General features: G+C 32.4%; 3 protein-coding genes and 1 long non-coding RNA gene across 7 annotated transcripts in view; 2 read left to right on the top strand and 2 right to left on the bottom strand.

The window, feature by feature from the left end:
• The window catches only part of LOC136276617 (uncharacterized), a 47811-nt gene extending 37421 nt beyond the window's left edge, over window positions 1-10390 (top strand). The window contains exon 3 of the long non-coding RNA XR_010715146.1: window positions 9794-10390. This is a non-coding gene — a long non-coding RNA (uncharacterized lncRNA). The remainder of the gene's footprint in view (window positions 1-9793) is intronic.
• Window positions 1-24162, top strand: part of LOC136276615 (plasminogen-like) — a 323562-nt gene that overhangs the window by 218929 nt on the left and 80471 nt on the right. The gene's annotated exons all lie outside the window — the stretch shown is intronic.
• The window catches only part of LOC136269712 (serine/threonine-protein phosphatase 6 regulatory ankyrin repeat subunit B-like), a 267148-nt gene that overhangs the window by 170614 nt on the left and 72372 nt on the right, over window positions 1-24162 (bottom strand). The gene's annotated exons all lie outside the window — the stretch shown is intronic.
• LOC105341065 (uncharacterized) overlaps window positions 1-24162 on the bottom strand; it is a 109031-nt gene that overhangs the window by 39351 nt on the left and 45518 nt on the right. For 2 of the 3 annotated variants that reach the window (XM_034478548.2, XM_066089049.1), the window contains 2 exons: window positions 21472-21522; window positions 7880-7943 (listed from right to left, as the gene is read on the bottom strand). In XM_034478548.2, the coding sequence (XP_034334439.2) occupies window positions 7880-7943; window positions 21472-21522 (115 nt within the window). Of the gene's footprint in view, window positions 1-7879; window positions 7944-13343; window positions 13391-21471; window positions 21523-24162 lie in introns of those variants that run through there. The other variant, XM_066089050.1, reaches the window with a different exon arrangement.

The following is a 24162-nucleotide window of genomic DNA, read 5'->3' as shown; positions in this document are numbered from 1 at the left end:
ATTCGGCTAGTCTATGGATTTTTCCTGAATTTTGTCTGAAAATGAGCAATTCGGCCTATGCCCCACATCGGCATATGCCCTGAAAAATACGGTACTTGGAATTCAATAAATTAGTAAGGTATACTATGGAATGTGTAAAATCGAAATTCTTTGGAAAAAGATAACAAATTTACATAATTCATTAAGGCCATGTCGCCCCAAGTTGGAGATTGACAGAACTCTGAGGAGGGACATCCCAAAGGACTCTTGAGAGGTAGTCATGCAAACACACTCGACTTATCACTGCATTGATACTGCCATTATGTGCCTTATTAGGGCTTGCAGTTGAAGCTTTAGTGGTGCTGCTGGAGACTAAACTGTGCCGCCACAGTAACCACAATTTTTTCTTTACTGTATGTTTATCAGAGAGCAGAGCCATGGCACAGACTTTGTGCATGGTCAAGATATGCGCTATCAAATGCGTTCTTGGCAATCCTACCCCAAAAATGAAGATGCCAGTGCAAGTTCTAATGCAGCTGTAGGATACTAATTATATATAGGACTTCAAATTAATCAATACATGCATAAGATTTAAAATATCTCCTGAAAAAAATCACATATAACCTTCATGCATGCCAAGAAAACAAGTTACAAGCAATGGACTGTTCAACTGCCTCTGCTTCAAACATAAAGAAATTCAAAACTTATAATACTTATAATATTCTCAAAGAAAAAACAAAAGAGCAAAAATGTAGAGTCTAATGGAATATACACAGCATACCTTTAATTTAGCATTTTGATCTGTAAAGTTTAAGAACAGGGCTTAAATAAATAAAGGAAAAAAAGTTTCTTTTATTGTTAATTCTTTGAAAGCAATTTGAAGGTCAGACGCGACCTGTCTTCCATTATTTTCTCATTCTTTCTATCTCCGCAGTGCAAAGATTTCCACTGCATTATGCCAAATTAATATTTTCATGTTACATGACTTTTTTTCTATTTGGATATATGGTTTCAATCAAAGATATGTTTTTATTTTTTTTTAAAGCATTTTATTGCATTTTGTATGCAATTAAAAGAAAAATTCAAAATATTCTAACTCCAAAAATAGCCTGGTAATGCGCTCGCACCTTGAGTTTTTGGGCTTTAACAACTATTTTTAATGTTAATAAAGAAGAAATAATTTATCAAGGAAAATTATATAAAACTATAAGGAACATTGCATCTATCCTTAAGTTTTATACAAATCAGATGTTAAACATTTACAATAACATAATAATAAATATAGTATACAGGTGACTCTCGATGGCTCCAAGTCCATGGCACCCAAGGAACATTTTTTTCAAGAGTTTGAAATTTTCCAATTGACCAATGGGTTTTTAATTTAGTCTTACAGGATGTTATGATATTAAGTCATTTATTTTATTGCTAACCTTACGCATGTGCTTGAACAACATTGCTTTTCACTTAAATATTCAGATCTGGATATTTAAAACGAAATAGAAACAAATGTTGAGTAAAGTCATATGCAAAATATCATTTTATTTTATGCATCATATTATGAGTTGACCACATTGCTATGATGACAAAGATGCTAATATACATACAGTGGGCACATCATAATTATTAATAAAATGGCATAATATTGTCAACAAAACATGGTTCTGGTATTACAAGAGGCCCATGGGCCACATCGCTCAACTGAGCAACAATAGGTATGATAAAATCAGCTTAACAGAGTCATAATTCAAACTATCTTGGCATAAGAATATCCAGGATAAAAAAAAAAAGAACTCTTACTTATACAGGCTGTACATGTATATACTACAAAAAATGTACAATAATACATGTAGATCCTGTATAAGTAAAGGTCCATTTTTTTAAATCCTGGATATTCTTATGTTTATAATTAAGTCCCTTTTCTAAAAGGATTATTTTATAGTCATATCACCAGCATTGAAGTTCTCAAAAAGATCCTAAACAATTGTTTATATAAAGGATAAAAACCTACATCAAACTCTGAACCCCTTGTGGGGCCCTAGACTCGTCCAAGGACCAAAGTCTAAACAATTTGAAAGAATCGGCAATAAGTCAAAATGCTTGCATATAGGTGAGTCCATACATCATAACATTTCATTTTTCGTGAATAATTAAAATATTCTCCTTTGTAATCCTAATGTGGCCCCTCTCTACTCCTCAAGATTTTGATTTGAAAGAATCTAAATCTACATTATCTGAGGTTGCTTTCAGTAAATTTACAGCTTTTCTGGGCAAATGGTTTTTAGAAAAAGATATTTTAAATTGTTCTTATTTATATTCCTTTGTAAATTTTTGCACACCCCCCTCCCCAGGGACCATGATTTGAACAAACTTGAATCTACCCTATCTGAGAATGCTTTTACACAAGTTTCAGCTTTCCTGTCTGAATAGTTTCTGAGATAAAGATTTTAAAAGATTTACACTATATTCCAATGTAAAAGTTTGACCCCCCCCCCCCTCATTGGGACGCCACCCTCCCCGGAGTCATGATTTTCACAAATTTGTATCTACACTACCTAAGGATGCTTTCACCCAAGTTTCAGCTATCCTGGCTGATTAGTTTCTGAGAAAAATATTTTAAAAAATTTACTTTGTATATTAGAATGTGAAACTTTGACCCCCCATTGTGGCCCCACCTTATCCATGGGGACAATGATGTGTACAAACTTGAATATACACCCTCTGAAGATGCTTCCACACAAGTTTCAGCTTTTCTGGCCAAATGGTTTTTGAGAAGAAAATTTTAAAAGATTTACACAATATATTTCTATGTAAAAGTATGACACCCCATTGTGGCCCCACCCTACCCCTGGGGGTCATGATTTTCACAAAATTAAATCAACACTACATGAGAAAGCTTCCACATAAGTTTCAGCTTTCCTTGCTAATTGGTTTCTGAGAAGAAGATTTTTAAAGAATTTACTCTACAGACCCTGAAACGTGCTACTACACCAGTTGCACAGTTCGGTTCGTTACGCTTTTTTAACGGTACGGTTCGCTTTGTGAACGGTACGGTTCGTTTTGTGAACGGTACGGTTCGCTTTGTGAACGGTACGGTACGCTTTGTGAACGGAACGGTTCACTTCTTGCACGGTACGCTTTGCTAAAAAAAGCTGCACGCTTTGTGAACGGTTTGCGCGCTTTATTAATGAGGTAGGCGTGGCCTGCACGCTTTGATTTTTCTCTATATAATTTTGTTTAGTTTTTGCCCGATCTACTTCAGCATGGTGGTAATTATGACAAGAATTTTTCTTTATTTATATGATATATTACAAAAGTATTTCAATCGATCTATTTAAAATCAGGACTTCCATCCGTTCCCCCGTTTTTGATACGTTGCGCGAAACGTGTACTCAGTGACAACCGGGAAGCGGGGGTAATTTTAATTTTGATCAATCTGTTATTATTAGTATTTCATTTAGATAAATGTAATCATTAAGACAGATTAAAAGAACTGTTTGACTTTAATCCGATATATTTTTGTTCATTTAGTGTGCTGTCGATAATTTTACACATCATCTTAAGTTTTTATTTCTATACATGTACTTGAGTTGAAGTCATTAAATATTTCTAATCCATTAAAAATTTCTACAAAAAATTGCCCCGACTTTATTCCGATATTTCTTTAGTTTCCTTTATCGTTGTCTTGATTCTCGGCTAGTTGTTATTATTCATAATTCGTATGATCATTCTTTATTGCGTATTACTGTAATACTACTGCCGATCGCCGATTGCCTTAGTGAATAGACGATGTAAAATTAATGATCAGATAAACAATGAATTTCAGATAAGAAATCTTGAATTAAACTGTTATATAGTTTTTTGACACGAATTTTATTCATTTAAATATTGATTCTATGATTTTCTGCAATTGTTCGTATACACAGATGATACCTACATGTAACCCGTCATCGCTTCTCTTATCTCAACTAAGATCGCGTGTATAGTCAAAATATGACAATAAGTTTTTGTTTTTCCGTTAAACTATACATGTACATGTACATGTAACATATTCTTACGATATGTACACAACTGGATATACACAACAAGTCAATAACTTTTATATATCTTATGGCGATATTTATCATTCTGTTGAACAAGTGTCCGCTCTTCACTGTATGCATGCGATTTAGCTGACGTTTTACAAATGCTGACTAACCTGTTTATATTTTATTTACCTTTTTACACACAAACTTGTTGTAAATAGGACACGAACAAATACCCAGTAATCAACAAATGAATGTTAAAAGTGATAAATATATAAAAATTTATCAAGTAACAAAATAATACGACAGCGAGGGAAAACGACTCTGATCGCCAGTACCTGAATTATAATCATGAAATCGGAAAGAAATTATTGTTGAATAATTTAAAATAGGAACACTCTTTTCAATAGGGATTTAAGAAAACATAAAACAAAAATGTTTCATTCGATAATTTTCTTCTAGCCCTATAGGAGGAGCCAAGTAGCACACGGCGCATGGCGTGATCTGTACTGTTATACTTAAACTGATTTACAGGCGAAGCACGTGGAGTCCTGAGATAAAATCTCGCTCAAATGACCAACTATAGAAACTTAAAGCGAAATAATAAAGTTCAGTAATAAAACTTAAATTTAAATATTATAATCAACACACAAGTTCTCTCTCTCTCTCTCTCTCTCTCTCTCTCTCTCTCTCTCTCTCTCTCTCTCTCTCTCAATTTGAGGGCGTTTGTGATTGTGTGCAAACAATTTTGAATTATGTAAACAGATAGCCATGCTATGACCTTGAATTGCTAGTATTACATAATGGTCACTATGATATTTATGTGTACCTAGATGCTGCGCACTGAATGCTGTTAATGATAATTGACAGAATGAACTCTGTGACTCTTGTAGCAATGCGTAGTATTCCTAAATGATGTTATGAAACCAGGTCATAATACGGGCAGAATAATATCCAAATTGAGAGTTTAGCAACATGTGACCTATTTGGCGATTATGTGTCTGCAACGAATGCTCTAGTATTCTATATTGAGTCATGTATTGTGTATTCTATATATTAACCTTTGTAACCTTTTATGCCGTGTATGAATGAACGTATTGTGAGTAAGTGATGCCTCATACTAGGTGGGGGGGCTCCGAGACCCAGGACTCGGAGACCCACATCCTGCATCCAGACTCTTTGATTGGCAGTTTTGACGGTTTTGTTACTTTATTTAGAAATAAAATATTAATCTTAATTTTGAACACTAAATGTTCACTCATGATCGTCGTATATGGGCCGAACTAGTCAAAACTGTCCATCATAAGTAAAACCTTATATATACCCATATGAAATGAGATTGTGCAGACTCCTGATTTGGGCTGCTTTAGATTGTTGTAATCTTAACTATACGATCACGCTTAATAAAACCGCTTAAGAAAGAAATACTGGACTTGTCATCCATAAGCTTGAGCTGACCCTCAATAGGATCCTGTAAGACAGAAGGCTTACAATTATTAGATTTTTATTTGTATGAATTTAATTCATTTATTTTAGACTCATGGTTTTCACAACGATTTCAACACAATGACTAAAAGTTTGTACAGTGGACGATGTACATATAGATTGATCTCGACGGTTAAAATTTCGACGCTATTTCACATCAAAGATATTAGATTGAAAATAAATTTAAAAAGAGCTGTGTTTGTGCTTACATGTACTTGTTATCTCATTCAACTATTTATGATGTAATTAATCATTTGATGATACATTAATGTACCCGGTAAATGATATTTTATCGCAAGTTAATATGTGAAAATCCCGCATGTACAGAGTCGCTGAATTGTTCTACGGATCCACGCGCCGATAGTCTTACGTGTATTTGTTTGTGTTCTCTAGAGATTAAGAAAAGCCAAGAAACTAACAAAGTATAAGTAAGATATATTTAGACTATACACACGACAGATTGTGATGAGTTACCTAACAGGTGTCCGTGGAAAGGTGTGAATACCGGCATCTCGTGTACACCTGTTTAAGCGTCCAAATATACAGAGTTAGTTGTAAAGTACAATAACTGCTAAAAACAAAGAAAGACAATAACACCTGTTGTGTATAGAACCAAAGATCAGCTTCTGTACTCGTGTTTCGCGCGAGTGATTTTTGTTCACGTGAAATCACGACGCCATTACCAGCTATGCGGGAAATAAAGTTGAAAGTTATTTTATGGAATGCGTGTACTTTTTCCCGTTCAATGCTTGCATTTAATAAAATTATTTAATAAATATAATTGTGTGAACGTTAATAGTTTACAATGTTTAAGAAATCAGCGATGCAAGTTTTGTCGAAAAACAAAGAAATGATTACGGTCTAAGAAAGGAAATATTTTTGTAACTGTTTTAATAAGAATAACAGCTTTAAATCTTTGTATGTGTTATCTTATCCCGTATAAAAAAAAACTAGCTAAATATTGAACTTATCTGGTCAGCGATAATCTCCGTCCATACTCATCTAAAGACATTAGGTCAATAAGCCGTATATGGAAGTTGCACGCTTATTGCACGGTACGGTACGCTTTTTTGTCCGTCTAGAGGCGGGGCTTGCATAAATTATCTTGCACGCTTTTTGCACGGTACGATTCGCTTTGTGAACGGTACGGTTCGTTTTGTGAACGGTACGGTATGCTTTGTGAACGGAACGTTTCGTTTTGTGAACGGTACGGTTCGTTTCTTGCACGGAACGGTACGGTTCGTTTTAGAGGTGTAGTAGCACGTTTCAGGGTCTGTATATATTCTTTTGTAAAAACTTGACCCCCCATTGTGGCCCAACCCTACCCCGAGGGTCATGATTTTCACAACCTCGAATTTACGCCAGCTACAGATGCTTTCACACAAGTTTCAACTTTCCTTCCCAAATGGTTTTTGAGAAGATTTTAAAGATTTACTTTATATATTCCTATGTTAAAATGCAACCCCTTATTGCAGCCCCTTCCTACCCCAAGGGTCATGATATTCACAAATTTGAGCCTACACTACCCGAGGATGCATCCACACAATTTTCAGCTTTCCTGACTGATTGCTTTCCAAGCAATGTTGACCCCCCAATGCCGCCCCACCCTACCCCTGAGGGTCATGATTATCACAACTTTGAATCTACACTACCTGAGGATGCTTTAACACAAGCTTCAGCTTTCCCAGTCTTATGGTTCGTGAGAAGATTTATGAAAATTTCTCCAAAATTTTCAATAATTACTAATTAACTCGCTTTGCAAAAGGGCATGGTCCTTAATTTTCACAATTTTAAATCCCCTAAGCCTAAGGATGCTTTGTGCCAAGTTTGGTTGAAATTGGCCCAGTGGTTCTTAACAAGATGTTGAATATGTGAAAAGTTTACAGACGGAAAAACAGATAGACAGACAGATTGACGGATGACAGACAAAATGTGATCAGAATATCTCACTTGAGCCTTCAGCTCAGGTCAGCTAAAAACAATAGATTATAAATAATGGGGCTGCAGTTTGACTTCAAGGGATTGAAGGTTTCGATAGATAAAGAGTTCGAGAAATCAAGTTTAAATTTGTTTAGTTATATAAGGAAAAAAATCAGGTCCAGAGACATGTTGAACAATCCAGAACTTCCAGCAATCAAAGTTCGAGCCATCAAGAGTTACCTGTACTTATTTTGGGATAAAATTCCACTACAGGTAAATTAATAACATAATTCTTAGAATTAATATTTTCTCTGCCATAAGAGTATATATCAAAGTATTCTCCAATAGCTTTTTGTCATTTTCTGAAATTTTGTTCTCTTGTTTCATACATCTAATTATTGACAATTAATTTCAACTTGTTTCATTATTTCAGCTGGTTTCACTTTATTTTCATGTAATCTATTGAAACTTACTCTTGAAGGGAAGTTTCCTCTTTGTGGGAAGTCGTGTCAATACTACTGAACAACTCTTTATCTCCTAAAATCAAGAGTATAAGAACTATTTAAAACAAAACTCTAAGTCAATAATTCCACATTTTGCCATGTTCTATTGCATCATAATATATTACATAAGAGGCCAAATGGGCCACATCGCTCACCTGAGCAACACTAGCTTTATATGGGCGTTCAAAGGATACTGTGCCATGTGGCCCCTCGGTAGATTAAATAAAAATGAATATCCGAATTCTACACTTATTTTTGCATATACTTAACATTTGACATATTTATCTTTATGGAATACCATTTTTACCGAAAATAAGATCATATGCAATATCTATACTACTATATTAAAATAATAGACTAAAATTTTTGGCTTTAATACCAAGAAATCGGAAGAGTACTATCTTTTGTTTTCTATATTTAAAACATCATGGGTACCATATATACTCGCCTATAAGTCGGTTGTCTTTTTCCAGCTTTAATTTGAAGATTTTGCTGTTGACTCCCTTATAAGTCGGGACAATTGATGTACAGATACTCTCAATAAAATACCACATTTTATCATACATGTTTTGAGTTCTAAAAAAAAAATGTCCTTTTTTCACCCCATAATTGCTTCTAGACTATTTCTATCATGGGTCTATGATGTAAATAACTTTTGATTTAAATGCCATTATTTTTTATAACACTAATTACAAGTTGGTAATAGCTTCAAAACTACCAAGTATTTAAAAAGAGTCCTTTTGAAAATTTGATGATAGCGATTTATTTCCTTACTGACTGATTAGGTTGGTTATTAGCCCCTTAAACTGGGGTGTTGGCTTGTGTTGTTTTAGGTGACATGACCCCTATATCTATTATCACCTTAGGTGTGAAAAACAGACTGCTTGAATTTTCTTTTTATGAACACATGTTCAATGCATTTATCTGTTTATTATTTAAAAAGAAATATAACTTACTTCTCTCTTGTGAATATTTTTTTACTATGTCTCACCTATAAGTCAGACCCCCACTTTTCACTCAATTTTCTACTCCCAAAAATCTGACTTATAGGCGAGTATATACGGTACTTGAAGATTACCAATTTTTTTTTATTTTTTCTAAATCAAGCTTCGCTAATTAATAATCAATGAAAATTCCTTTAAAAATTCCGGAACTCATCTGGATTTTTTGGATTTTACAATCTTGCGCATGCGCATTACATTCACACTAAATTACTAAGTTTACGTTTCCACAATATCACATTTGCATGGATAAACTCAGAAACGATAATACAAATATGTGTAAATTTTCATTGAAAATTTGCTATCTATTCTGTTCATCAAAGAAAATACAGGAGATAACTCTCAGTGCATTTAATATGAAAAATCTCAAGAGTTGGGAATGTCAACATGGTGTGTAAATTTGAAACGAGTAAAAACATTGGTGAAAAAGTGTTTAATTCTTCATTAACATGAATTAAATTTTTAGATGAAAGGTATTCACCGCCCCAAAATGAATTGTTATGAATAATTTGACTGTCATTTTCAATGCAGCTTCATTAATTTTCTCCAAAATTGTTTCGGAGCGATTCTGCAATTTTTAGCTACATTACGGGAATATGAGAGGCATTTTAATGGTGGTGAAGGCCTGTCCTGAGACACAGACTATTCTAACTATGCAGAGTGTAGTAAAATTAATAGCATTATTATAGGCTTTATTGCTGCTTAAAGCTTGCTTATGTAAATGTCAATAATACGGTGTGTCGATGTATCTATTTCCTGAATGTCAGATATCATATGCAATATCTCAACCCGTGCAGGCATGGGTCAAAGACTAGTAAATAACTAAATTTTCAGTTGGTGTTCACGGTTAAAACCAGTTTCCTTTTTTTTTTACAAACACCAGATAACAACTGAGGATAATTTTGCCCATACCGTGATAATCATGAACAGACATACATTTTGTGCTGGATTAATTTGATAGCCAGGGAGACATCTTGACCATGGCGTGCTGATCAACCAAGTTCATAAATAAACAATATCTCTTTTGGGTTTGATATGAATATCTTGACCATGGCGTGGTAATCATAAATAAACATTAAGTGCTTGATATCTCTTTTATGGACATAGATTACGTGGAACCCCATGGCATAAACATCAAAGTAATAATGAATGTACTTTCATCTATACATTTGTCCACTACGATATGAAGAAACATCGCCCATTGTTTCCTCAGCCACGTTTAATACCCATACTTGGTCAAGAAGAGTTAGTCCTCAACCCACCACCAGTGAGGAAGGTTCCTACGTACCAAGACTCCCGGCTTACCTCGATATTTGGACAGTGACTTTAATTCTTTTAATCATTTCTTTGATTCCAAGAACAATTGATTATCAGTGAACTATAATTGGACTGTGATATTATATCAGAACTATTAATCATATGAAATATTATTATTTTTATTATTTGTTGCATAACTTTATTAAACTTATTTACATTAGTACTCTGTTTTCTTTGTGCTGTGTTACACAATTCCTCAAACTAAAAACATTGAAAAATTTTTAATTGGCATTCTCCATTATAAATTATTGTCGTTTACCAGGCATGAATTCATTTCGTATGACGTTTCATATCTAAACTCACTTGACTGATGAATAAACTTAACTAAAAAATGTTGTCACATGTTAAAAGCTATAATTCAAATTAATGTATTGGCAGGCATGTCGCTCTATTGTACCAATTATTTTCAACTTTATTGAAAAACAACAACAAATGTCCACAAACAAAGATGATTTTCTGTTGCAATATTTTTTTAAGAACACCGATAATGCTTTTATCCTAAAATAATAGTGTGTCAGGACTATGGAAACAGTTTAAAAGATGTTGTTTTCATTTACTTGTGTTCGAAAAACTATCAAAAATTTGTGTAGATTTTATGCAATTCATTGTTGAAGAAGGGGCATCAGAAAGTAGTTACAGCATATCATCCTATATAGCAAGACATTTTTATCAATCAACCAAAATTTCAGCAATAATCGTAGAATTATAAGCAATTTCATAACAATGATGTGTCAGGACTATGGAAACTGTTTAAAAGACGTCATTTTCATTTACTCTGTTCGAAAAAGTATCAAAAATTTGTGTAGATTTTATGCAATTAATCGTTGAATAAGGGGCACCAGAAAGTAGTTACAGCATACCATCCTTTAAGCAAGACATTTCTATTGATCAACCAAAATTTCAGTGTCAATCATAGAATTATAAGCAAGATACATAGCTTGGTTTGTGTCACGTTTTTGTTCACATGAGTATATAACATTCAACTTAAGATTTTTAAACTTGGTATTTCCTATTCAGCATAGCTGCATTTAAATATAAACGAACTAAAGCATGACCTCAGCTTTGTGTACAAACATACAGTTGCATTGTGCGCAAAGCTCTGTATCTTGCTTTATAACCCGAAACTTGACTCCTAGGCCAGGTTAGTAAATAGAAATTTGTTAACAATTAAAACAAGAGAAAAATTTATTTTTCATCATATATATACTTATATATTTTAAGCAGCGAGAATAATCTCTGTTTAGATTGAAATTGCTGAGCATCTTAATAAAACATGTTGCATTAATCAACCATTACGTAGAGATTGTACCAAATTACACGTACCAACATAATGAAGAGAGCTCTCTAGTATTCTGTAATATGTTGTCAGTGCATCAGATTTTGCGCTGGTACATGTAAGCAATCAGCTATCTGATTAACCGGTCTACACGTAAAAATTTTTAATTCTAAAATAAAGATGATGGTTCCTCTCAAGTTAAATTAAAAGAAACTTAACATGCTAAACGAAAATCAAAACAAGCTAAACCAACCGTCACAAATGAAAATGTCAACTCATTGAAATATATACCGGTAACCTCAATTTACATGTACTTCACATAAACGCACAAATATATTTTTGATGTTTCAAATATTCCCTTCGCACGTAAACTGTTGCACAACAACCAAATTAAATTCATCTCCGTTCAACTTTAAGATGGCTGCTTCTACCTCTAAACTGGTTTTCGATATATGAAATATCAAGCCTGAAGTTAAACTGATTGACCCCCATTCTCTCTGTCTTATTATTATTTTCGTAAATTACTCAAATTTGAAACAGAATTAGCACTTAGTTTTTAGCAATTTATATTTTCCTTCCCATAAGGATGATTTCAGCTAAATTACGTTGTATTTGACTCAGTAGTTCGTGAGAAGAAGATTTTAAAAAATGCACCCCCCTTTTTCTACATTTTCGATGTTTTCTCCGCTTTGAATAAAGATCGGTCTTTCATTTCTGCAATTTATATTTGCCTTCCAATAAGGATGCTTTGTGCCAAATTTGGTTGAAATTGGCCAAGCGGTTTTAGAAAAGAAGTTCAAAATGTAAAAAGTTTACAGACGGACAGACAGACGGACGGACAGACTGACGACGGACAAAATGTGATCAGAATAGCTTACTTGAGCTTTCAGCTCAGGTGAGCTAAAAATTCAAATGTACAGAATAAGTTAGAGGGCAATTAAATTTCACAAGCACATCGTCTTAAAACAAACATATACCAATACATGTAGTAAAGGCCTTTATATCTTACATTGTATCAAGGAAAGGTTATACATATCAACTTTGTATTACGTAACGTTTATGACACAGCTGCGGCAGAATACCTACTTGTCGCTTTGCAACAAGCTTGGCGCTAGTTGTCTATTTTTAAAAAATAAAATAAAATTAGGTCACAAGGCCACATAAAATTAATTTTTTGATTCTCATTCCAATCCGCCCCTCTGAAAATTGGGCCCAAGAAGCATTTAATTTTACTTGAAAAAAATAATTATGTGAAAAAAAAAAATTTCAAGAAAAAAAATTGGGCTTGGTATACTAAAAATTCGAAACATTTTAATGGCTGCCTAAGCATGTGGATCACTGTTTGAGTCCAGTCATGATTGTTATCATAAGGATACAAATGTTTTCGTGAATTAACACCCTGTTAAGTTAAAATAAAATGGAATTAAAGATTATAAGTTATTTGTGTACTCATATTAGCATAAACAATTTAAAATAATAGAGCAGTTGTTATTTCTAGAATTTGAACTGTGCAAAAGTTGTTTTAAAAAAAAAATTAATAAAATTCGCCCACTCTCCCCATATTTTTTGCAAATCAGAATGAGAATCTAAATATTTATTTTATGTGGCCTAATATAGAAGTTTCCAATACCTCCTTAATATCAAATCCATGCCAGCTGTAGCATCCCATAATGATAATATTTGTTTCTAAAGTCAGGGGTATAAAACCTTGGATACCAGCAATAATATTTCTATTTCTTAATGTATAAAACTTTGACAGCTGAATTTTTAGAGTATTCCCTAAAGGCAAAGCTAGATGCCATTAGCTCAAACTATTTCCTCCATATATAAATTGACTTACCCGATGTATATCATTGGCATTTGAAGAGGAATTCATATGCATGTCTAAAACCTAAAAAATAATAAATCAACATCAATTTAATTGAAATAGTACACTTCATAACTCTGCTTCTGCAGATTTTCGCAATTTTTTTTTTCAAATACACAATACAATTACACAATACAATGATTAGTTTTGCATATACATGTTATAATCATTAATATTTTGACAAATGATTAAAGATTCTTAGTTAATGAATTTCCTTATTCAATATCTTAATCTCATATTTTGTAGATAGGGAGATAAATTGATATATTTTTACGTGTAGTCCAAAGAAATATTGCTTTTTTAATGAGTAGTGCATTACATTATATATGTATGTATTCTTAATATTTATTAATTTTAACATTTGCATTATGTGTAACAATATAAGCTAGTTTTAATTAACTTCGACATGTATTATGTTTTAATGGGATAAAATTTAAATTCAAATTCATTCGAACTATAAATTGTTTGCATGTTACCATCTTCCCAAGTCAAGGGTTTCTGATCCGCTTCGCTCTACATAAACCCTTGACTGAAAAGGCAACACATATGCGGGTTAATAATTGCGCCATCTAGTAAGAGTACTCATTTTTAAACCTTTGTGACCTCTTGTTCTGACCAATCAGAGAATGCTTTATAAACAGAAACAGTATAACAATATGGCTGCTCCCATGAACAAAATCAAATTCGTAGAAATTATGGATTCACTAGTACTAAACATAGGTAATCACAGATTACAAAGCTCACCGAGACGAGACATCACCCTATGAGACTTCACCTTTATGAGACCACCTTTATCATATTAAATGAAAATCATACTTTATGATCTTGGATATTCATGGATTCTGTTTTGACACAATATCGTATATCATCTGTTAAAAAATTGTACGATAATCATATGTTCATATATGTAAATCAAGACAATAATATAGAATTAAATATTGCATCCTATCATATTTACAACATATATCATATAATACAATAAAATACCATAATAAACAATGTTGAGATTTGATATTGTAACGTAAGGTATGACATTGTATTGTGTTATACGTTATTGTATTTGATCACATAATACAATATCATAATATATAAAACAATATAGTATTATATTACAATATCATATTACATAATACATCATAACATTGAAACATATGATATTATATTGTATAATATCGTATGATATTGTATGATACTGTATCATTTTTGAAACATAATATGATATTGTATCATATGATACAATAAAATTTGATACAACATTGTATCATATCAAATGATACAATATTATGTGATGAAGTAAAATATATAATACAACATTATATTATACAAATTGTATCATATGATACAATAATATATTTAACAATATCATACAATACAATTTCATGTGATGTGATAATATATCATATTATAAACCAAAATCATATTATACAATATCGTATGATACGATATTATATAATATTACAGTATCATATTAATATACAATTTCATGTGATATAATTCTATATTACAGAAACTAATATCATATTATACAATATCGTATGATACAATATTATAGAATATACAATATTGTATCATAGGATACACTATTATATTTTGCAATATCTTATGTAATAGTATCATGTGATAAAATAATAAATTAATAATACAATATAATATTATACAATTATATTGTATCATAATATACAATACTATACATAACGATATCATGTTACAATATCATAACATAAAATATAAAAAAAATGATTCAATATCATATCGTATCATATCACTTTTTATAATATTACATATGATATTATATTGTATCATATTAAACAATATTGTTTCATACCATACAATACTATATCATAGGAATCATGTTATATCATTTATCAACAAACACATCTATCTATCGAGCAGGTTTGAGTGAGGTGGGAGATTTCTTTAGCATCCTTGATAATGGAGATCAGGCTCTGCATCTGAAGCAACCTCTGCGTTTCATTTATAATATAGTGAAATCAACTATGCAAGCTATCATCTATAAAACATGTGACCTGTTCCAAAAAAACTAAACCTCATCCAGCATCCGAAACCTATGGCTCAGATTCAGCATTCAAGCCTGTCAGGTGCATCAGTATACATAAGACGCATCTCCATGCAAGTTTGGTGAAGTTCAGACCAGTAATAACTAAGATATTATCATCAGAGGGCACTAGCAATTAAACCTTAACCTCCTCCAGCATCCGCAACCTAAAATGGCTAAGATTCAACATCCATGCCTGTCAGGTGCATTTGTATCATAAGACACACCATCCATTCAAGTTTGGTGAAGTTAGGACCTGTATTAACTAAGATATATTTTTTAGCAGCCTTGATAATGGAGATCAAGCTCTGCATCTGAAGCTTCCTCTGTGATTCATTCATATTTATTTACAGTTTAATCAACTATGCAAGATTGAAATAGTACTATTATCCATTAAACATGTGACCTGTTCCAAAAAACTTAACCATATCCAACATCTGACACCTATGGCTCAGACTCAGCATTCAAGCCCGCCAGGTGCATCAGTATAATAAAACGCACCATCCATGGAAGTCTGGTGTAGTTAGGACAAGTAATAACTAAAATATGATCATCAGAGGGCACCTGTTTCAAAAACTTTAACCAGCTCTAAAAACCTTAACCTCCCCCAGCATCCGAAACCTATGGCTCAGATTCAGCATTCAAGCCTGTCTGGTGCATCAGTATCATAAGACGCACCATCCATGGAAGTCTGGTGAAGTTACGTCAAGTAGTAACTAAGATATAATCATCAGAGGGCACCTGCAACAAAAACATTAACCTCCTCCAGCATCTGTAACCTATAGCTCAGATTCAGCACCCAAGCCTGTCTGGTGCATCAGTATCATAAGACACACCATCCATGCAAGTTTGGTGAAGTACGGACCTGCAGTAAGTTAGATATTGCTATCAAAGGGCACCTGCAACAAAAACTTTAACCTGGTCCAACAACCTTAACCTCCTCCAGCATCTGAAATTTAGGACTCAGATTCAGCATCTAAGTCTTTCAAGTCCATAAGTAGGTCCAGATGCATCATCCATGCAAGTTTGGTGAAGATAGGACAAGTAATAGCTTAGATACAGGACCTGCAACAAAAACTTTAACCAGGTCCGGACGCCGACGCCGACACTGACGCCGAGGGTATAGCATAAGCTCCCCCTGACTTCATCTCGGTGAGCTAAAAACCGATATCAGTAAGTCAAATACTTTACTATTCCGTCTCAAATTCATTTGACAACGGTTTAACATTGATCAATTCACAATTTACATCATTATTGAAACAACGTTTATTGGATCATGCAAACTTGTATGACATCAACCAGCGTGCGAGGTTTCTAACCCTGTCAAATTCTGCCTATTCGGTCAAGGGTTTATGTAGAGCAGAGCGGATCAGAAACCCTTATATTGGGAAGATGGCATTTTACATGCAAAGGTAAACCAACTATAGTTGAAAACCTTAGTCTTTGATAGCAATGTTTGATGAATTTCTAGTAACTAAAGTGATATCCAATTTAGAAGAGTTGCGCTGAAAAACTATTTATGATCAGTAATATATTCAGTTAACTTAAAAACCTTGTTTTTAAAAACTTCCAAAAGATAATGAAATCAGAATGTCCTGTAAATTATAATGCACATCCACACATTATGTCCTAATAGCTCAAAGTTTCTATCTTTTAAAATTTCCATAAAGCAGTTGCAAAGGGGGTTTGCTAAAAACAATGTATATTAACATTTCACATATTTTTTGCTTGTAAAGTGTATTGAAAGCTACGGCAGTTATAACACTGTAATGCACACAAGTTACTCAAAGGTTAAAATAACGAGTTTTATTATGACGTCACAAACGTTGAACGCCGTTAACTGCAAAGTCACAAGCGAAAATCAAAGTTCACGCTTGCGGCTGTTACTGTGGCTCTTCCATTAATATGAACTTACCCTTAGTATAAGATAGGAATTTTAAGGTATAAATCACATTTTCAAACAAGGCATGAAGTTAAAATAATAAATGTAAATATAAGCATTAAATCATGACATTTTGAAGTATAGTCTCATAACTGCAGCGATGCTTGCATACAAATTTTCATGACGCGCTAACGCGCATTACTCAATCTGTATGCACACAACGCTGCAGTTATGAGACTGTATACTTCAAAATATCATGATTCAATGTTATAATATTCTTATACTGTATCTTTATTGGTCATAATTTGAAATTCAAAGGGGGAAAGTTCAAGGGAAAATATGTACATATGATTCAACAACAATCGAAATAACAAGATATATCTCAGTTCAATTCCTCTTTTAGATAAATACTACGACGGTTTAAATTTTCACAGATAAACAAATGCAAAATGAAAATTTTACGTCTATTTGAAAGTCTTTTAATATTAAATTCTTATGGCACTTCCTCATGATTGATCGGTTTCTTAGCTTAAACCGTTGATTGAAAATTTCGCCGTTTCCTCATTTTTTGTTGATTACGAATCTGAATTTTACGCGACATTTACACCAGTTTATTGCTAGTGCTCTCGAGCCTACTATCTATTCAAGATATATAGTCAGATACTCTTTACACAACTGCGCTAAAAAAAAAATATAATTCTATTCATGATCAGCATGCAGATACAATATTACAACAAATGTTTAGAATATCGTTGTATATGTAATAAGTGTAAGAAAACCAAATTAACGTAAAATTAATTTTAAAAGGCACCTTCCCCCAAGAAAAGTAAAAGTGAAGTATTTATATTCCTAGGCTAGCTGCCTCCTCAGTCTTTTTTCACGAAAATATAGGTCATTCTTCGATTGACAATTTTTTCACTTATGAATATTGCTTGTACATGTATTATATTACAACAATTATATTACTGTCATGATTATTGTTGTTTGTTATCACAAAATCTCTTTTAATTATTTATAGTGTATGAGTGTGTGTGTTTTTCTTTTATTAAATGACGAAATTGTTATGCAACACCTGCACTGTATTTCTGATTGCACTCGTGTAGACTCTGTTTTAGGATGTGTGCACTGTTTGCTAGTGATGCAAGACTTGTAGCAGTATTTGCTACGAACATGAAGAATTATATTCGCCAGTTTCCTTAACAAGTTCAGTGATTTTAACTTAGACATCGACTTAGCACAGTAAAAATTCACGTCGAATATCTTGGATATGGGGTAACCCTTATCTATTCTTGTTACTGGAATACGCATGCTTGACTTAACGGTAGGGCATTTTGGGAATACTACTGTAGATAAACTGTACCATGTCAATTTCATTTTATCATTGTCAACAGTAGTTTAGGTCTTCTATGCCAAGTTATGTCTAAAATTATAATAAATAGCCAGTTTTCTTAACTACATTTAAGCTCGTAAAACAACCTCAGATATGTTTTCCGAGCTTGCCGGAAAGGCCCATGAAGCTAGATACGAATCTTGCTACAAAACAGTACCATTGGTTCTACTGGTCTTTATTTTTCATCTCAAAATTGAAATTACAGTAAATACAGAATGATTAAAGTGCAGTTAATGAGCTATGTCAGTGATTGGGAAGGACCTGCGCCACGCGCCAGTCGCATTTAAGAGAAAAATGGCGCATTAAATCAATTACTCTAAGCGCCGAAGTGCGCATTCAAATTTCATTCAAATTTCCCATCGGTTATAAAAGTTTTAGCGATGTCCGCTGGAAATTTACTCTATACGACTAACCTAATCGTCTTTTAATACATTCGTTTTAAAACATCAAATTTCATTGGTCGTGTTTGGTAAAACAGAAATAAACAACCAATAAAAACGACAGTGGTAGATCATTTTAGAATTTCCTCCGAATTCAAAGAGAAGTTGAAGTCGCCCAGTATCCTGAGTTCTCAATTATGTAAACTAACCCCAAATGCAGTAAAATGATGTTTATCTAATTGAAAAGACGTTTTCACAGCCTCAATTAATCCCTGTTGTGATTATTAAAACTCACTACTGCCTTACCATGCTTATTGTTACTGTAGGGGCTATAAATGCGGGTGATGCAACAACACTGTGCTTTGAAAATTACAACCGATGTTTATTTATTTAAGTGTCGATACTACAATTAGTTGTAACTTGTAGTTAGTTAATAACTCGCAAAATTAATGTTTAAATAATAAGAAAAACTGTTTTCCTACAGTTATCTTCTAAGTTTGAAAGATTCTCTACCTAACCGAGGCTAACGGTAACCTCCAAAAAACACAGAAGTACAGAGACTGATTTTATTTATCATTAAGCAAACACCATTACAAAAATTGCATCAGTGAAATGTATAAACACATCAAATAAATGAAATTTAACCAATTGGTTAAGTTTTTAAATTTTATAGAAGTTGTGCTCTAGGTTGGTCCTTGATAATTTCAATTTTACAAAATGGCCCCAATAAATAAAAAGATGGCCCTTTCATTATGAAAATGGCCCATTAAAATCAATAACTGTGGGGCCATAGTCCCATTGACATTTTTGGCCTTCCCAATCACTGCTATGTCATTACCGATGTGAAGCTACTTCTAGATTCATCGTTCTGAATTGAGACCCAAATATATTTTTGATGTTTCAAATATTCCCTTCGCACGTAAACTGTTGCACAACAACCAAATTAAATTCATCTCCGTTCAACTTTAAGATGGCTGCTTCTACCTCTAAACTGGTTTTCGATATATGAAATATCAAGCCTGAAGTTAAACTGATTGACCCCCATTCTCTCTGTCTTATTATTATTTTCGTAAATTACTCAAATTTGAAACAGAATTAGCACTTAGTTTTTAGCAATTTATATTTTCCTTCCCATAAGGATGATTTCAGCTAAATTACGTTGTATTTGACTCAGTAGTTCGTGAGAAGAAGATTTTAAAAAATGCACCCCCCTTTTTCTACATTTTCGATGTTTTCTCCGCTTTGAATAAAGATCGGTCTTTCATTTCTGCAATTTATATTTGCCTTCCAATAAGGATGCTTTGTGCCAAATTTGGTTGAAATTGGCCAAGCGGTTTTAGAAAAGAAGTTCAAAATGTAAAAAGTTTACAGACGGACAGACAGACGGACGGACAGACTGACGACGGACAAAATGTGATCAGAATAGCTTACTTGAGCTTTCAGCTCAGGTGAGCTAAAAATTCAAATGTACAGAATAAGTTAGAGGGCAATTAAATTTCACAAGCACATCGTCTTAAAACAAACATATACCAATACATGTAGTAAAGGCCTTTATATCTTACATTGTATCAAGGAAAGGTTATACATATCAACTTTGTATTACGTAACGTTTATGACACAGCTGCGGCAGAATACCTACTTGTCGCTTTGCAACAAGCTTGGCGCTAGTTGTCTATTTTTAAAAAATAAAATAAAATTAGGTCACAAGGCCACATAAAATTAATTTTTTGATTCTCATTCCAATCCGCCCCTCTGAAAATTGGGCCCAAGAAGCATTTAATTTTACTTGAAAAAAATAATTATGTGAAAAAAAAAAATTTCAAGAAAAAAAATTGGGCTTGGTATACTAAAAATTCGAAACATTTTAATGGCTGCCTAAGCATGTGGATCACTGTTTGAGTCCAGTCATGATTGTTATCATAAGGATACAAATGTTTTCGTGAATTAACACCCTGTTAAGTTAAAATAAAATGGAATTAAAGATTATAAGTTATTTGTGTACTCATATTAGCATAAACAATTTAAAATAATAGAGCAGTTGTTATTTCTAGAATTTGAACTGTGCAAAAGTTGTTTTAAAAAAAAAATTAATAAAATTCGCCCACTCTCCCCATATTTTTTGCAAATCAGAATGAGAATCTAAATATTTATTTTATGTGGCCTAATATAGAAGTTTCCAATACCTCCTTAATATCAAATCCATGCCAGCTGTAGCATCCCATAATGATAATATTTGTTTCTAAAGTCAGGGGTATAAAACCTTGGATACCAGCAATAATATTTCTATTTCTTAATGTATAAAACTTTGACAGCTGAATTTTTAGAGTATTCCCTAAAGGCAAAGCTAGATGCCATTAGCTCAAACTATTTCCTCCATATATAAATTGACTTACCCGATGTATATCATTGGCATTTGAAGAGGAATTCATATGCATGTCTAAAACCTAAAAAATAATAAATCAACATCAATTTAATTGAAATAGTACACTTCATAACTCTGCTTCTGCAGATTTTCGCAATTTTTTTTTTCAAATACACAATACAATTACACAATACAATGATTAGTTTTGCATATACATGTTATAATCATTAATATTTTGACAAATGATTAAAGATTCTTAGTTAATGAATTTCCTTATTCAATATCTTAATCTCATATTTTGTAGATAGGGAGATAAATTGATATATTTTTACGTGTAGTCCAAAGAAATATTGCTTTTTTAATGAGTAGTGCATTACATTATATATGTATGTATTCTTAATATTTATTAATTTTAACATTTGCATTATGTGTAACAATATAAGCTAGTTTTAATTAACTTCGACATGTATTATGTTTTAATGGGATAAAATTTAAATTCAAATTCATTCGAACTATAAATTGTTTGCATGTTACCATCTTCCCAAGTCAAGGGTTTCTGATCCGCTTCGCTCTACATAAACCCTTGACTGAAAAGGCAACACATATGCGGGTTAATAATTGCGCCATCTAGTAAGAGTACTCATTTTTAAACCTTTGTGACCTCTTGTTCTGACCAATCAGAGAATGCTTTATAAACAGAAACAGTATAACAATATGGCTGCTCCCATGAACAAAATCAAATTCGTAGAAATTATGGATTCACTAGTACTAAACATAGGTAATCACAGATTACAAAGCTCACCGAGACGAGACATCACCCTATGAGACTTCACCTTTATGAGACCACCTTTATCATATTAAATGAAAATCATACTTTATGATCTTGGATATTCATGGATTCTGTTTTGACACAATATCGTATATCATCTGTTAAAAAATTGTACGATAATCATATGTTCATATATGTAAATCAAGACAATAATATAGAATTAAATATTGCATCCTATCATATTTACAACATATATCATATAATACAATAAAATACCATAATAAACAATGTTGAGATTTGATATTGTAACGTAAGGTATGACATTGTATTGTGTTATACGTTATTGTATTTGATCACATAATACAATATCATAATATATAAAACAATATAGTATTATATTACAATATCATATTACATAATACATCATAACATTGAAACATATGATATTATATTGTATAATATCGTATGATATTGTATGATACTGTATCATTTTTGAAACATAATATGATATTGTATCATATGATACAATAAAATTTGATACAACATTGTATCATATCAAATGATACAATATTATGTGATGAAGTAAAATATATAATACAACATTATATTATACAAATTGTATCATATGATACAATAATATATTCAACAATATCATACAATACAATTTCATGTGATGTGATAATATATCATATTATAAACCAAAATCATATTATACAATATCGTATGATACGATATTATATAATATTACAGTATCATATTAATATACAATTTCATGTGATATAATTCTATATTACAGAAACTAATATCATATTATACAATATCGTATGATACAATATTATAGAATATACAATATTGTATCATAGGATACACTATTATATTTTGCAATATCTTATGTAATAGTATCATGTGATAAAATAATAAATTAATAATACAATATAATATTATACAATTATATTGTATCATAATATACAATACTATACATAACGATATCATGTTACAATATCATAACATAAAATATAAAAAAAATGATTCAATATCATATCGTATCATATCACTTTTTATAATATTACATATGATATTATATTGTATCATATTAAACAATATTGTTTCATACCATACAATACTATATCATAGGAATCATGTTATATCATTTATCAACAAACACATCTATCTATCGAGCAGGTTTGAGTGAGGTGGGAGATTTCTTTAGCATCCTTGATAATGGAGATCAGGCTCTGCATCTGAAGCAACCTCTGCGTTTCATTTATAATATAGTGAAATCAACTATGCAAGCTATCATCTATAAAACATGTGACCTGTTCCAAAAAAACTAAACCTCATCCAGCATCCGAAACCTATGGCTCAGATTCAGCATTCAAGCCTGTCAGGTGCATCAGTATACATAAGACGCATCTCCATGCAAGTTTGGTGAAGTTCAGACCAGTAATAACTAAGATATTATCATCAGAGGGCACTAGCAATTAAACCTTAACCTCCTCCAGCATCCGCAACCTAAAATGGCTAAGATTCAACATCCATGCCTGTCAGGTGCATTTGTATCATAAGACACACCATCCATTCAAGTTTGGTGAAGTTAGGACCTGTATTAACTAAGATATATTTTTTAGCAGCCTTGATAATGGAGATCAAGCTCTGCATCTGAAGCTTCCTCTGTGATTCATTCATATTTATTTACAGTTTAATCAACTATGCAAGATTGAAATAGTACTATTATCCATTAAACATGTGACCTGTTCCAAAAAACTTAACCATATCCAACATCTGACACCTATGGCTCAGACTCAGCATTCAAGCCCGCCAGGTGCATCAGTATAATAAAACGCACCATCCATGGAAGTCTGGTGTAGTTAGGACAAGTAATAACTAAAATATGATCATCAGAGGGCACCTGTTTCAAAAACTTTAACCAGCTCTAAAAACCTTAACCTCCCC

Source organism: Magallana gigas, chromosome 6 (assembly GCF_963853765.1).
Source record: "Magallana gigas chromosome 6, xbMagGiga1.1, whole genome shotgun sequence".
NCBI lineage: Eukaryota > Metazoa > Mollusca > Bivalvia > Ostreida > Ostreidae > Magallana > Magallana gigas.
This window is presented reverse-complemented; position numbering and strand designations above follow the sequence as displayed.